The sequence below is a fragment of the Hemicordylus capensis genome, chromosome 10 (genome assembly GCF_027244095.1).
Source record: "Hemicordylus capensis ecotype Gifberg chromosome 10, rHemCap1.1.pri, whole genome shotgun sequence".
In the NCBI taxonomy this organism is placed as follows: Eukaryota; Metazoa; Chordata; class Lepidosauria; order Squamata; family Cordylidae; genus Hemicordylus; species Hemicordylus capensis.
In genome coordinates, this window is record NC_069666.1 from 28,595,920 (window position 1) to 28,608,318 (window position 12,399).

Genomic DNA, 12,399 nt, shown 5'->3' on the forward strand with positions numbered 1-12,399 from the left:
GGCCACAACTGAAAAGGCCCTGTCTCTTGTCCCCATCAATTGAATCTTGGTCAATGGTGGGGCCATGAGCAGGGCTCGAGATGATGAGCAAAGGGCCCTGGCAGATTCATACGGGCAAATGTGGTCCAAAGTTACCCCAGCCCCAAGCCGTGCATTGATGAACATGACATGTGCTTAACTGCACATGTGCACACAGAATGCATGGGCACTGAACAGACTGTACAGACAGTGATCTGAACTATGGGGTACAATCCAGCTAGAAGTTCTTCTGCCCAGTCTCCTTGAGTAGCTGCCTTTCATTTCAAAGGGGCTTGAGCAGGAGAACTTCCAGCTGGATTGTACCCATTGTTCCCTCTAAGGCGTGCACACGCTCACAGGTTTTCTGATGTCTGCTCAGTTAATTTTAGATCCCGATCAGGTTGAATCAGGCAGGCATGTGCGCGCACACTGATTGTACCCCATATGAATTAGCAGAACCGAATTCTCACTTGGAATTTCTGAGTCTGGAAAATTGTTCTCCTCCTGTTTTATTTATTTAATTATTTATTTTATTACATTTATATCCCGCTCTTCCTCCAAGGAGCCCAGAGTTAAGTTTAAGGAGTACATAGTTAAGTTTCTGCTCACAACAACCCTGTGAAGTAGGTTAGGCTGAGAGAGAAGTGACTAGCCCAGAGTCATTAAGCAAGTATCATGGCTGAATGGGGATTTGAACTCGGGTCTCCCCAGTCCTAGTCCAGCACTCTAACCACTACACCACACTGGCTCATGTTTTGTAATGGCCTTTAGTCATATCCAATAAAACAAGTTGTGAGAGGGGTCAGTGGGCCCACAAATCCTGAGCTGGCTGCAGCTCAATCCCTTCAAGTGGGGTCAGATTCAGGAAGCCCCAAGAAAAGGTTACTTTTTCCTGACAATTCAGCAGCTGGCCTAAGCTGCAGTGGAACAATGCAGGCACACCAAGAATGAAACTGGCATTCAGCAATCTTTATTTAGCCAAGGAGAGAGAAAGAGCCAGCCTGCTCGCTCTCGCTCTCTCTCTCTCACGTCCTTCACTATAACAGATGTCATTTGTTTACCTCTAAAAACATGGTGTAAAAGCACTTTCTTGTCCCTCTCATAATAGAAACGCTGAGTTGTGACATGAAAGTGAATGCAAATGCTGTCCCCAAGGACAGGGACCTTCTCCTTCTGTGCTGAGGAGGACTGAACTGTCACCTTCCATATCTGCCAGGCACCTCAATTGCTAAGCAACTGGGCTGGCATCTCTTGCTTGCGATGCTGGAGGGATGTCCCTGCTACTCAGCCTCTGACAGGGGAGAGAGCCAACACGAAGCAGTGGAGGGAAGGTCAGGCACGGATTAGAGCAGTGTTGTTCATGGTAGAAGGCCAGCGGGCAGCCCCATCAACCCTAAGGGTCAGGGGGATACCTGCAGGCCCAATAAATAAACAGCCAGTCCTGTTCGTTGACTGTTCACTGGGCCAGAGTGAAGCTTTGGCTGAAGCCTCTGCAAAATCCCCGGGTACCATGAGCAGACAACCATTTTCACTTTGCCCAGTGCCAGGGTGGGGGCTCCTGGAAGGGAAACGGAGCCCTCTTGAGCCCCGGCGCCATCTTGGAAGGCATGCACGGAGTGCTGGGAAGTGGAGCCCTTCCAGTGCTCGCCTCCGAGAGCTCTTCAGAGGGGGCTCCGTCTCTCTCTCGAGGGTCCTCCCAGCACAGAGAAAAACACCGGACTCACTCAGGGTGTCTCTCTCTCTCTCTCTCTCTCTCTCTCTCCCTCTCTCCCTCCCTCCCTCCACCTGACCTACCTTACAGGGCTCTGGGAAGATAACATGGAATACCTTTATTTTATTAACACAATTCTTATCTAGCTTTTCCCTTGAAAAGGGCTCACAGCAGCTCACAAAGTTTAAGAAGAATCCGTTCACAACAGGAACACCACAAATGTAGAGGCAGCCAAAGTGGAAAAGGGGTCATGAGAACGACCCCCTCCTCGTGACCTGGACGACCGAGTCCTGCTCCCAACCCAAGCGCAGGACTAACCGCCCCTTGCCAAACCCAGCAATCTGGCCAGCCTGAAGGGACTCACGGCTGCAGCTCTTGGGCCATGGATGGCTGTGCATCTCCACCCAGCAACCAGCTCCAGCAGCAGAGTCGGGAGACTTTTGGTTTCAAGGGACACACAGAGAAGCTCAGCAGCACAGCAGGCTCTGGGGGTAGCAAGGGGCCGGCTTCATCCCGGCAGGGCCTGCTTTCTCCCCACAAAGCCCAGCCGTGTGCTTTAAACACTCTCTCCCGTTCTCTTCTCTGCACCCCGCAAATGCTTCACCAGCTCTGTATGTGGAATGCAGCCCCAGTAACCCCTCTGGTATCTGCAGGGGGAGATCTGGGCTGAGCAATTGGCCAAGTACCCGACAGAAGCCTACTTTCTAGAGCAAGAGTTAACGTGATACAGTTCCGTCCAGCACCATACTTACAGGATGTAAGTGATCACGCCTATACTCCTGGAAGAAAGAGAAAACATTACCTCCATCGATATGTTGCTTATACAGATGAAAGGTGGAAAGGCAACAGACATTTGAGGTTATTTTACACAGAACCCGGACGGGCCAGCCGTAAAACATTATTGTCTGGAAACTGACAAGAGATTTTATTTATTTATTTATTTTATTGTTATATTTATATACCGCCTTTCATTAAAAACAATCTCAAGGCGGTTTACAAAAGTTAAAACACATACAATAAAATGACCACATGATTAAACTCACCACATGTCTGCTGCCAGCCCAAGAGGTTCGTAGTTCACTATTTCTGGGGCTGAAATCAGCAAGAGGACGCACAATTAATTTGAGAACAATAACTACAGTTTAAGGCCAGAAGCACCAGAAAAACAACAGCAGCAGACGCCACAACAAACCACACAACCCTCTGCCATATCTCCACCTGTAATTTTCCCTACAGTCCATCTGGGCCATAGCGAAGACTCCTTGTCTAGAATCCAGTTGGTCATCATAGCATTTCATTAAATGAAAGCAGCCTGTGCTCTGTTTATCATTCTATGGCAGGGGTTCTCAGACTTGGGTCCCCAGATGTTGCTGGACAACATCTCCCATCGTGGCTGGGGATGATGGACATTGTAGTCCAACAACATCTGGGGACCCAAGTCTGAGAACCCCTCTTCTGGGGTAGTTTATTTCACAGAAAAGGTAAATAGACCCAGATTAACGGAGACCCAGATTACAGAGACATCAAGGATTAATTTACATCAAGCACGTATTCTTTTTGCCTACATGGAGACAGTGGCTGATGTCAGGTGAAAGAGCACACTTTTAAATCTCAACAAACAACAAACAGCAAAATGGCCATGACTTACCTACAAATTCTGGCGTTCCAAAAATATTTTTAAATTCAACTCCATCCTCTATTTCATGAGCCAGACCAAAGTCAATCAGTTTTATGTGTGGGATAGCGATATTCTTGTCTAGCAGCATTATATTCTCAGGCTTAACAAAATGGAAGAACAAGAAAACAGTGTTTGTGGAGACCGCAGTGACTGAACCAGTCCAATGGGAGTTAAGTTAGATTTGGGTGGTCCCCTAGCAAGCTTGCTGTCTTGGATGCACACTGCAATTAAGCACAACAAAGCAAACATTTCCTGGTCAACAGCAGTGTCCCTCGTAACAGGGATTCCCAGACGTTGATGACTATAACTCCCATAATCCCCAGCTGCAATTGTGTTATGGGAGTTGTAATCAACAACATCTGGGAATCCCAGTTACAGCCCTCTGCTCAGGTGCACATTGTCCAGCGTTTTGTATTAACAGTTTTCAAAAGTTCAACTTGCATTTTCCACTTAGCTCCCAAAATGCTAGCAATATATACGCTGGTAATGGCAGAGTTTCATGATTTTTATTCCAAAATGGAATTACTTTTACCCAAGTCATAGGAATGTTGCAAACCTCTCTGCAGAATGCCTGATGCTGCTCTTCTTCTCTAGTACATGCAAAATCATACCCTGTATTGCTCTTTTTGATCAAGCAGTCCCCCTATGTCCCTGCCACCATGTTTTGCAAAATACAATTTTTTGCACTCAACTAAACTAACAACTTGATGAAAATGTCTCAGGGCTACACTGCCTAATGGAGGCACTGCTGGTTCTGTGCTCCTTAGGAAAAGATAAAAAAGAAGAAGCACTAGTCTCCAGTCCAAAGCTGCATGCAGAGAGCCCTCTCAGCAGTTCAACAAGCAGCAGGGGGAGGAAATGAATCCAGCCCCCCACAACGCCACTTCCCAGATCTTACAGGATGTCAGCCTTTGCAGAAGGGCTGCATGTACCTTCAGTGGCACAGTGGAGAAATGCTTGACTAATAAGCAGAAAGTTGCCAGTTCAAATCCCTGCTGATACTATATCGGGCAGCAGCGATATAGGAAGATGCTGAAAGGCATCATCTCATACTGTGCAGGAGGAGGCAATGGTAAACCCCTCCTGTATTCTACCAAAAGAAAACCACAGGGCTCTGTGGGCGCCAGGAGTCGAAATCGACTTGACGGCACACTTTACCTTTACCAGCATGCACAACCCCAGAACTGCAGGGAAGAGCCAGGCATGAACGCAGTTCCTCATTCAACGGTGGATCTGTGCATGAAAGACCGTGGCCCCAGCTGCATCAGGGCACTTAGAGAACCTTTGGCATTTGTAGAATCACAGCAGTAGCGGCTCATCCTAAGGAGCCAGGAGGCGCCAAGGGAGGCAGATCAGGCGGCTCCTCTCTCTCTCACCCTATCCAAGAGCCATGCTGCCTGCAGGCTGGCCATACGTCAGGTAGAGAGAGTTGCTGCAAATATTGTGGCCCCAAGGAGGTGAGTAGATTTGCATTGCACCCACTTAAATGTTCCGTTCTGCGCAAATGCAATTGATTTGCACAGAGCTCTTCATCAGTCAGAAAAAAAAGCTTCACAGCTCTCCCCAAAGACATTTTTCAAGCACTATTTAAAAGCAAGGCAGATGCCCTAGGATCATCCAGAGCAGAAATTTGAGGTTGGGGCAGGGAAAAGAAATAGCACGAAGACTTTCAGTTTTGTTGTTTGCTTTGAACAATAAATACAAATATTGTGTTCTCATATTTTCCCCAAATAGTGAGTCTAGGGGTTCCCGTGTGAGAACAACTGCACCCATGGGAAATGTTGTATATACAGACATTACCAAACTGAGCCCAGAGGAGGAGCTGCAGAATTTTTAAATACTGTTGTCTCCTGATGGCATTTAAAACCTTTATCATCGTGGATATGTTTTTTTAATTGAGTGTAGTGTTCTTAACTTCTTGTACACAGCTTGGGAACCATAAAGTGGTACATTGAAAGGAAGGCAGCTTAATCTGGTTTGTTTCCTCTCTCTGCTTAAGTTACAACTGCTATCAAAGAAATATCTGAAGCAGGGGTGGCCTCTCGTCAAACAGATGCTGTTGAGACTACAACTCCCATCATCCCCAGCTGCAATCCTCCATTGACAGGGATACTGCAGTAGGGGTTTAATGGGGGGGTCTGTGCACTAGGACACCAGTATTTGGGGGGGGGGAGCGCATAAACAATGCGATGATTGAAGACCTCTCATTATTCTTTCTCTCCCTGAAAGTACTGCCCAGTGGGATAAGAATCGAAGGTGTCATCCTGCCCCTTGCGTGTAGTCTGGAAACTGCAGTTGGTCCAGAACGCGACAGCCAGGTTGGTCTCTGGGTCATCACAGAGAGACCTTATCACTCCTGTATTGAAAGATCTACACTGGCTGCCGATGTGTTTCTGGACAAAATACAAAGTGCTAGTTATAACCTATAAAGCCCTAAATGGCTTGGGCTCTGGGTATTTAAGAGAATGTCTTCTTCATTATGAACCCCACCTCCCATTGAGATCATCAGGGGAAGTCCATCTGCATTTGCCACCGGCTCATCTGGTGGCCACTCAGGGAAGGGCCTTCTCCGCTGCTGCCCCGAGGCTTTGGAATGCGCTCTCTAGTGAAAGAAGAGCCTCCCCATCTCTGACCGCTTTTTAAAAGTCTTTAAAGACATACCTATTCACCCAGGCTTTTAATTAAATATTGTTTTAATGGCTGTTTTAGAATATATTGTTTTAAAATGTTTAAATTGTTGTAATGTTTTAACTGTTACTATATCATTTATTTTGTTTTAACTACTGTTTTTAAGTTTTCTCTTGTCATTTATTTTAACTAATGTTTTAACTATTGTTTGTCTGCTTGTTGTAAACCGCCCAGAGATGTAAGTTTTGGGTGGTGCTGAAATAGGTTAAATAAATAAATAAATGAAATACATAAACAAATAAACAGTATCACACCAGCAGCTATAAACAGGAAGCTCTTCCTGTTGGGCGAGTCGCACGCTTCTCTTCCAGAAACCTACAGCTGCTGCTCGGCCCACGCAAGTCCATGCCAAGAGTGAGAAGGGGGAAGCTGGCGGCCGCTGGTTTCCGCTGTCCCAGCAAAATAAAGCAAGGGCAGCAGTTCATGTGGGGTGTGTGTGTGTGTGTGTGTTTTGTTCCATGTGGGTCCCGCCTGATCCCCCAGAGAAAGGGGGTTTCCTCCAGCTGTGTCCAAAACTGCACAGCCAGGGGCAGGAGGGACTCCGATGCTGGGATTACGACTCGAACAGGCGGGGAATGTTTCGAGTCTGATGCAGAATGAACACAACCCCATATGCCAGGGTGCAGGGGAGCCTCCACTCTGAAGTAAGGAAAGAGAGCTGGTCTTGTGGTAGGAAGCATGAATTGTCCCCTATGCTAAGCAGGGTCTGTCCTGGTTTGCAGTTGAATGGGAGACTACATGCATGTCTGAGCACTGTAAGAGATTCCCCCTTGGGGATGGGGCTGCTCAGGAAAGAGCACCTGCCTGCTTGCATGCAGATGGTCCCAGGTTCCCTCCCTGGCAGCATCTCCAGGTAGGGCTGGGAGAGACTCCTGCTTGCAGCCTTGGAGAAGCTGCTGACAGGCAGTGTAGACAATACTGAGCTAGATGGGCTGACTTGATATATGGCAGATTCCTATATAAGTTGTTAGTAGGCAATCCGCAAAGCCAGGACTTGGAGTTAAGAGGGCTGGTGCCTAATTCTGTGGCTCCTTTGCATCATGCAACTCCCAACTGTTCCCTTGGAGTCTCTGTTTGGGGCCAGTGAACGATCCAGAACTGCCACGCACTCATTCTTCCACAGCCACCAAACAGAACCGGGTCCCCTGATAAACAGCTAAACATGGCTCAGTCTACACACAAAACCCAAGCTGCCCTGGCCATCTGCATCCAGCAATCTGCTCCCCCACTGCGGGCCCTTTCTCCTTTTCCAAATCAGGGCATGGAGCGCACCCGCAAACACCTCGAGAGCAGCTCATTTTTTCAGAGGCCTCAACAACAACTTCCTGGCACAAGTTTGAAGGTCACCTCCTGACTTCCATCGCCCAGAAGCTGCTGCCTTCCTCCTGTGGAGCACTGAACAGACCCAGCTGTGGGCTGATGCTCCTTCAGAAGCATTTCAATACAGACCGCCAAACTGCAGTCAGTAATAACCAGTACGGAGGCCCTTTAGCAGCACCTGCAAATCTTTGGTGGGCTAATTTTTTATGGGATCTTTAAAAAAAACAAAATAGGAACAACCCAATCAAAGCTATGCAACTTTTAAACATTTTAATTTCAGGGGAAGAATCAAGCATTTGCTTAGCTCTCTCTCATTGAAATAAGTTCTTAACTTTGGCTGGATTGGGCCTAAGAAGCTGGGCTACAAATGAAGAAAAAAACCTTTTTTTCAAAAACCTAAAGACCTTTTTCAAAAACCTCACCAGCCAGTGTATTGATCATCAACATTTTCCATTTGCATCCAAGTCGGCCAGATGCTTCCCACTCACTAGGCCTCGCTTACCTTTAAATCAAAATGGGCAATTTTCTTGGCGTGCAGGTAGTTGACTCCATCCAGAATCTGCTTAATGAACTGGGTGGCTTCCTCCTCACTCAAAGACTCTTTCTGGGCCAGGAAATCAAAGAGTTCTCCTCCAGACACTCTGAGAAACAGACAAGGAAGCCTCCTGTTAGTGGCACTGCAGCCACGGCTGATCGTAAGAATATATCGAGAGATCATCACTACACCTAGGTGCTATCAGCACCCATGAAGTTTGGAATCTGGGAGCAGAGTGCAGAGCTGGAAAGAAGAACAGTCAGCCAGAACACAGCCAGGTGATCACAGCTCTTGCACAGCTCCCCATTCATCTGAATCAGGCGTGTGCAGGAGACTGTACGTGTGTGTGTGTGTGTGTGTGTGTGTGTGTGTGTGTGTGTGTGTGTGTGAGAGAGAGAGAGAGAGAGAGAGAGAGAGAGAGAGAGAGAGAGAGAGAGAGAGAGAGAGAGAGAGAGAGAGAGAGATGGTGGGGGTTAGGTGCTTGAATGTCCTGCCTTGGGCATCAAGATGACCTGGGCCGGTCCTGCCATTTTTTCGTCCACTATAATCGGCCCCTTGCCAATTGTGACATGATTTGGACAATTCTTGTAATCTGCCCATTAAACCATGTGATGTGGCAAGACATAAATCAAATGAACACACACTTTTACTGTCCTGAAGAACGAGCCAGGGATTGCGCACACGTGAAAAAAAACACAATCGCAACCATATTCGCAAATTCATATTTGCACTTGCAAAAAAGAGAGCTAGTCAATGAACATTCGACTAGTTTGACCACAAATGAGCTTGTTGCAAGCCAGTCTTCCACAGGGTGGCGCTCAGCACAAAGCAGGCTATGGCAGAGACCCTGTGCACCTCCCAGGTGGCTGGTACTCCTGGCAAAACCCAGCAATAAGAGCTTCCAATCTCAGACTGGCTTTTAACAGCCAGTCGGAGGACTTCAAACTCTGCATTCAAGAGGTCCACATTTGGTCAGAGAAATGGGTTGCACAACAAGATCACTTTGTGCCCATTCACTCACCCAGTCTGAATCCACAGCACTGGCTACAAAGACCAGCCTGGGTCAGGAGGAACATTTTGTTTTGTGTTGATCAAGTTTGGCCAAAGACAGGCAGAATTCTTGGAACCAGGGGTGGAGCTATGAGAGGGTGGATGGGTTCAAACTGAACTCCTGGAGTCCTACTTCATCAAATCCCCAATTCTGGTGGGGGGGGGAGGGATGTGTGATGCAGGAGGACTATGGGATTGAGGCAGATTCCTTTTTACAACCACAGTGCACCAACTCACCCAGTAACATCAAGAGGAAGATAATTGTAACAATGGCATTAGACACTTAATATTGCAAGATAGGACCCGTCCATGACAAAAATGAATTGGCTTTGCATATAATATGTTTTACTAATCTTTATCATATTACAAAATATAATATGTTTAGCCAGTTCGCTTCCGGGTCCAATTCAAGGTGCTATTTTTCACCTTTAAAGCCCTTAACGGTTTGGGCCTGAGATACCTGAGGGACCGCCGGCTCCCAAGGGTTGCTGCCCGCTTGACGAGGTCATCCGAGGGTTGTCGGCTCCAGGTGCCGACAAGGAGGGAGGCTCGGCTGTCGTGCATGTGGGACAGGGCCTTCTCTGTTGCTGCCCCCAGACTACAGAATGCTCTCCTGGTGGCTATTCGTTCCTCGGTCTCCATCACAGTTTTTAGAAAGCGTGTGAAATCTTGGCTTTTCACCCAGACTTTTATATGATTGTCTCTACTGCTGCTGCTCTTTGTACTTTGTATGGTTCTATTGGGCTTGTATTTTAAATCTTTTTAGTCAGATCTATGTTTTTATATTCTAGCTTCATATTTTAATTACGTAATTTTTATAGTCTTGTTTTTAATTTCTCTGTGTGAACCGCCTTGGGATTGTTTTAATGAAAGGTGGTATACAAATTTAACAATAAACAAACATAAAATATGGCTATGAGGGCCGCAGGGCCCAGGGGGATTGGGGCAGGCCCATTCATTAGGTGCACCTGGGCAGTCACTTAGAGTGCCAATTATATTCTATATGTTACACAACATAATTTCAACTTAATGTGGAGGGGGGAGCCAAAGCCATAGGGGGATTGGCGCCCTGGGCTGCCCCAGAGAGCGATACGAATGCCTGGGAGCCATCTCTGAGCGAGGCACAGCCCTAACGGAGACCTGGGATGGATTAAGGGGTATGCGGAATAAGAAACGGGGGGGGGGGTGTCCAAAGCGGCACCACTATCTGGAAAGTCAGGGGGCTATCTGATAGTCCAGGGGGCTCTCTACCCGGCCCCTTCTTGCTGCTGCTGCTGCTGCTCCTCCTCCTCGGAATTCCCTGCAGTTCCACACTGTGGCTGTCTAGGGCCAGAGCAAAGGGCGGGCAGCCCCCAGGGAAGGTGGCAAAGAGGGGTCACGTTTCACATCTACTGACAACCACCGCCAGCCCACTCTGGGCCGGGGCTGCAGATCTCTCATATCATTAGATCCAAGCAGGGCAAAAACCTGGACCCGTCGCTCTGTGCGTAAGAAATCAGCAGAGCTGGGAAGCTGGAGGGTCACTGGGGGGAAAGCACCAGCAGCTGCAGGCAGAGATTCAAAAGGGAGACGGAAGCAAATGTCCCGTCAGGCTTTGCCCACATGCAGTACTTTCAAGCAGGCCTCCACAACCAAGAAGACCAGGAGCTTGATTTAAAGCTGGGCTTTTCTCAAACGTGGGACCCCAGATGATGTGGGGCTCAGGCTCCCATCATGCCAGTGGGCAGGGGAGCCACCGCAGTCGGAGAGAGGAGGGCAAGCACACCCCTCTTGCCTGTGGGCTGCTCCCCAGCAGGGGCATCTGGTGGGCCACTGTGGGAAACAGGAGGCTGGACCAGATGGGCCTCCTTGTGGGGCCTGATCCCGCAGGGCTGCTCTTATGCCCTCTCACAATGGCCTGCGGCAGCTTCACTGCTGATAACCAGATTGCTTCCAGGCCAGATTCAAAGTGCTGGTTTTGACCGTTAAAGCCCTACGAGGCTTGGGACCGGGGGCCTCCATCCTTTTGGGCTGCATCCAGCCTGGTGCACCTGCAGGGCCGTCAGACTGTCCAAGCAAGCCCTTCTCACGGCCCCACCATGGACTCAAACCCAGTTTGAGTCAAACTCGGGACAGGGCCCTCTGAGTAACAGCCCCGTCTCTGGAACATCCTCCCAGAAGGGCTTCACCAGTCTCCCTCTTGGTTAGTTTTAAGAAGAACTTTAAAACCTTCCTTTTTAAGGAAGATTTTAAAGACTGGCTGTAATTTAGTTTTAATCCTGGCTCAAACTTGGTGTGTCATATTAACTGCTCTGTCTTTTATTGGGTCTTAAGAGTGATCCGTTGCATTTTATTTTCTTTCATTCTTTTATTGTGGGTTTTATGTTTGTATGCTTTCATTGTGAGCTGTCCCGAGCAGCAGTGTGCTGGGGCGGGATATAACTATTTTAAATGGAAAATAAAATACAATAAATCTGGGGAACCAAGTCTGAGCACCCCTGCTTCAAAAACCAACAAACCAACAAAAAGAAAAGTTAAAGCCCCTGGTGGGAGTGCCGCACACACCTGCACGCGGGCCTGATCCCTCTTACTCACAGCTCAAGAATGAGGACCACGTCGGTCTTGTTCTCGTACACATCGTGGAGTTTGATGATGTTGGCGTGAAGAATCTGCTGCAGAATGTTCACCTCCCGCTCAATCTCCTCTCGCCTCACCCCCCGGCGGCTGGCTCGGCTCTGGCGCTTCTTGATGAACTTGGCGGCATATTCGGCCCCAGAGCTCTTCTCCTGGCATTTCTTCACTATGGCAAACTGGCCACTGCAAAGGAAGATGGTCAGTAGAGATACAGCCTGACCAAGGAGACCGATAGGGACACAGGAGGCTGCCGTCCACGGAGTCAGACTCTTGGTCCATCTCGCTCAGAATCCTCTATTCTGGCAGGTAGCAGCTCTCCAGGGATACAGGCAGGGATTTTTCTCAGCCCTACCTGGGCGCTTTCCAGACTAGACCCTACAACTGGGTCAGGACGGATCTCGGAAGTGTGCTTCCACACTTCCTGCGTCGCAGGGTGCCGTTCACATTTCCAGTGACTGGTTGTGAATTTAATCCCTGCGATACAGAGCTAGGATGGCATACATCCAGCGTGAAAAAGTTGCTGTTTTTTCGGGTTGTTAGTTTCCGCAAGACTTGCTCTCCCTGCTCTTTACTTTCAGAATGTGATTTGCCCGTACGGAGACATTTTGCTGCTGTTCCAGCAGCTAGTCTGGAAAGCGCCCTGGAGATGCCAAGGACTGAACCTAAGACATGCAAAGCAGATGCTCTACCACTGAGTTATGTTCCCATCTTGGATACAGCCCTGGGAGATCTCTACCAGCATGATCCTACTGACAGAGGGCATGACCCGGGTTCAACTCCAAAATC

General features: G+C 48.3%; 1 protein-coding gene across 3 annotated transcripts in view; it reads right to left on the reverse strand.

Annotated features, from left to right (window-relative positions):
- The window catches only part of DAPK2 (death associated protein kinase 2), a 62,073-nt gene that overhangs the window by 13,736 nt on the left and 35,938 nt on the right, over positions 1-12,399 (reverse strand). For all 3 annotated transcript variants that reach the window (XM_053272722.1, XM_053272721.1, XM_053272720.1), the window contains exons 3-7: positions 11,575-11,796; positions 7,918-8,056; positions 3,378-3,507; positions 2,773-2,821; positions 2,482-2,508 (exon numbers count right to left, since the gene is read on the reverse strand). In XM_053272722.1, the coding sequence (XP_053128697.1) occupies positions 2,482-2,508; positions 2,773-2,821; positions 3,378-3,507; positions 7,918-8,056; positions 11,575-11,796 (567 nt within the window). The remainder of the gene's footprint in view (positions 1-2,481; positions 2,509-2,772; positions 2,822-3,377; positions 3,508-7,917; positions 8,057-11,574; positions 11,797-12,399) is intronic.